This window comes from Myotis davidii, unplaced genomic scaffold (assembly GCF_000327345.1).
Source record: "Myotis davidii unplaced genomic scaffold, ASM32734v1 scaffold44, whole genome shotgun sequence".
Classification (NCBI taxonomy): Eukaryota; Metazoa; Chordata; class Mammalia; order Chiroptera; family Vespertilionidae; genus Myotis; species Myotis davidii.
In genome coordinates this window covers 2487194-2491259 of record NW_006299705.1, presented here as the reverse complement: position 1 = coordinate 2491259, position 4066 = coordinate 2487194, and the positions used below count along the sequence as shown (strand labels likewise).

General features: G+C 37.2%; 1 protein-coding gene across 1 annotated transcript in view; it reads left to right on the top strand.

Annotated features, from left to right (window-relative positions):
- The window catches only part of ANKRD31 (ankyrin repeat domain 31), a 124236-nt gene that overhangs the window by 59485 nt on the left and 60685 nt on the right, over positions 1-4066 (top strand). Inside the window, exon 11 of the mRNA XM_015571672.1 lies at positions 237-379. Within this exon, the coding sequence (XP_015427158.1) occupies positions 237-379 (143 nt within the window). The remainder of the gene's footprint in view (positions 1-236; positions 380-4066) is intronic.

The window sequence follows — 4066 nt, the reverse complement described above, 5'->3', positions numbered from 1 at the left end:
TGCACAAATTTTTGTGCACCGGGCCTCTGGTCATATATAATAAAAATATTTTTTAAAGAAACAGCTTAGAAAAAAGGAGACACATGTAATACTCTTTGCAATACTTTAAGCAATAAAACAATTAAAAAGAAACAGCTTAGAATTTGAGTTTTTATTTTAAGGCTAAGCACAAAACATTATTAAGATGTATTAAGATGCCATATATAAACAAATACCATTTTCTTTTTGTATAATAGGTTGGACAGCACTTCATGAAGCTAGTGTAAGGGGATTTTATGAGACAGCAAGTGAACTAATAAAAGGTGGAGCAGATGTAAATGTCAAAGGAAAAGACCAAATCACTCCCCTACATGATGCTGTGATGAGTGGACGTTATAAGGTACTGTGATGCTTTCGTTTGTGGAGCAAATGCTACATTCTGCAAATCTTAAAAAGCTCTGGCACCAAGCAATAGGAAAATAGGAATTATTTTAGATCATTCTGCTAATCAGTATTCAAAATTATTCTAAAATTTTACTGTGTATGGATTTATTGTCCCTAATATGGTAGGTGACATTTTACATGTAACTTAAAAAAAATTTTTTTTATTGATTTCAGAGAGGAAGGGAGAAGGAAAGAGAGATGGAAACATCAATAATGAGAGAGAATCATTGATTGGCTGCTTCCTACACACCCCATACTGGGGATCCAGCCGGCAACCCAGAGATGTGGCTTTGGGAATCGAACTGTGACCTCCTGGTTCATAGGTCGAAGCTCAACCACTAAGCCATGTCTGCTGGGCTGTGTGTAATTCTGATTAACTTTAGAACATTTTTGGTTTATATATAATATTTTTTTAAACTTGTGCTTCTTTTAGACTCTTTAAAAAATATATGTTTTTTATTGATTTCAGAGAGGAAGGGATGGGGAGAGTGAGAGATAGACACATCAATGATGAGAGAGAATCATTGATTGGCTGCCTCCTGCATGCCCCCCACTGGGGATCGAGTCTGCAACCCAGGCATGTGTCTTTAGGAATTGAACCATGACCTTCTGGTTCATAAGTCAATGCTCAACCACTAAGCCATGCCAGCTGGACACTTTTAGACTCATTTTGTATGGTGCTTTATAGCTTGAAGAGAATGTTTCCTTCTATAAAGTGTTACACGATGATGTCTAGTCCTGATAGGAGGCATATCATTTTATGGAGTCTAGTATCAGTTTCAGAGTTGGCATAAGACATGAGAACCTCCATAGGTTTAGTGATCAGGCAATACACACCAGCATAAGTGTACCTTGGTTAAATATCAAAATACTGTAATTCCATATGAGTTGATTAATAGTAACTGTAATAATGGATAATATGAATAAAGATTATGATTTCTAGCACACATAGTTTATTTCAGAAATTGAATATGCTGTGAGCTTTCTTGATTTTGTTGTTGTTGTTGTTCAGGCACTGCATTACAGGACTGAGGCACTTACTGAAAATATCGTTATTTATTTCAGTATTGAAGTTCCCCCTGGGTTCAGAACTCCTAGGATAGGAAAGAGGGCTAACAACGGGGCTCAGGAAGATCTGTTCTGTGTACCTTCAGAAGAAATGCCTAACACAGAGCTGTGGAAGGCTGCTGGGAGCTATGGTCATAGATAGGCCTATTTCTTCCTAGTGTGAAACCTAGTGCTTTAGGTAATTTTGCTTTTTTTGGATAATGTATCACCTGCTAGTAAGTGATCATTTCTGAACATTGTGTAGAGGGCTGGGAGGAAAGAATTCTGCCTGGGACCTAATTTAATGGCCAGAAGAATACAGGTTTAGACAGGTAATGGTATGCACCCTCTCTCTGCTCTTTACCCCCTCTTCACAGCTGACCTCCAGCCGTGAAAACTTAATGCCAAAGCACTTCTTTCTTCTCCTCTTGCCAGGGCTGACATTTTCTGGTGAGGAATCCTTTCTCCTTTTGGGCAATGTGAGCTCTTTCCTTTAACAGTTCTTCCTTTGCTCTAGCTGGTGATGAGTCTTCAGTTAATTTCCACATCACAAGCTAGAATTAGCTATCTCCCTCTAGCCTTTACAGATATGTAACCTTCTCCTGTTCGCTTAGTGAAGTAGAAGGGACCAAAGACACAGGCTCACTACTTACCACTTTTCCTTTTGCTGACTCCTGTGTTCCATGACTCGTGTGTTCCTGGCACCATGGCATATCCTGATTGATTGTCAGATAAAAGAGAATGACAAGGGGTACAAATCTAGAGAAGAGTCATGAGAATTAAAAGCTAAAACATAATAGGGTGGGGTCTGCTTTTTCCCTCCCCTTCAGTTTATCTGGGGTAAGCCAACAAGTTTCTTCACCCAGTCTCTCTTGGGTGAAGTGTAAAACTCCAGCTTTGTTCTGGACTGACTTAAGAACCAAAGCCTTGAGAATCAAAGTGGGACAGGAAATTGTGTTGGAGGGTAGAGTAGGAATTGTGAGAGCATAAGATGAGGATCTAGGCTTACCTCAGGGAATCTCATAGGTGAGGCAAAGATGATTTGAAAAACATGGCACAGGCCCTAGGTATTGGATTGCTCATATATTTTAGATGTGACAGGAGCCCTGGGAACCTGATTCTGGACCGAGAAGCTGGAGAGGGTGAGCTTCTTAAACATTCCAGAGTTGAAGAAACTTGAATATATTGTCCCACAGGCATTGACTATATGTTGGAAAGATACTAAAGAAAATAGGAGATACTAGAAGATAATATTTTTAAAAAGTGAAAAAGCCATCAACACATATTGTATGATTTTAAAAAATATCTATTATAGACCAACTGTATAGATACAGAAAGAATATTAGGAATGGGAGGTGGACGGTGGGGAAAAGTGAATTGACAGATCATGGTTAAAGGCTTCTTTTAAGGGGAATGAAAATGTCCCAAAATAAGGTTAGGGTATGTTTACACAGCCCTCTTAACATACGTAAAACATTGATTGTATTCTTTTTTAAAAAATAGATTTTTATTGATTTCAGAGAGAGAGGGAGAGAAAGAGAGAAAAAAACATCAATGATGAGAGAGAATCATTGATCAGCTGCCTCTGGCATGCCCCCCATTGGGATAGAACCTGCAACCTGGGCATGTGCCCTTGACTGGAATCGAACCCAGGACTCTTCAGTCCCCAGGCAGATGCTCTGTCCATTGAGCCAACCAGCCAGGGCTGACTGTATTCTTTACATGAATTGAGTGTCATGTGAATTCTATATCAATAAAATACATTTAAAAATACATTTTTTAAATGAGGAAAAGGTAAAATTTGAGAATTACAGATCAGTTCAGTGTGGTTCCTTAGAAAAATTTGGAACAAATCATTTAACAGATGGTAGGAGACATTTAGACAAGAAGATAGTGGTCTTTGAAAATCTTTAGGCATCACTAAAAACAAGTTATATCAGATAAACCTTGATTCCTCTTTCATTAGGCTTACTTTGTTAGTCAGTAAAAGAAATGGCATGGCGAGTGGATGTAAGCTGTCATGATTTTAACAAAGCTTTTATTTCATAAAGTGTCCTGAGGTATATGTGTGTATGAGATTGGTTGATAGTGGTATTTGGATTCACATATATTGAAAAGATATTCCTTAGACATGATGATTATTCATTCCATGTGTGTCTGGAATGAGCTCTCTTACAAAATTTGATGATCTATTTTATTACATTATGAAGTTTAAACCACTTCTTACAGACTATGGAGCAGATACAGAATCACTGTAAATCACACAAAGACATTAGTAACTCCTTGGTAAAACTGCACTAATAGTTTTCTCTATTAATCATTAAAAAATCAAGCATGTAGTACAGTTTGGCATTTGAAATATTTCTGTCTATTATAAAGATGCTCAGATTGAGAAATACCTTTGGACATTTGAAAAGAAACCAAACTTGAAATGTGTTTTTTTTTCCTTTTTATTAAAATAATTTTATTTTATTATTATTATTTTTTTTTATTACAAAGGGTATTACATATGTGTCGATTTTTCCCCCCCGCCTCTCTTCATCATGAAACAAAACTGTTCTCTGAAAAACTTGTCAGTCCCTCTTTGTTTTCAGTT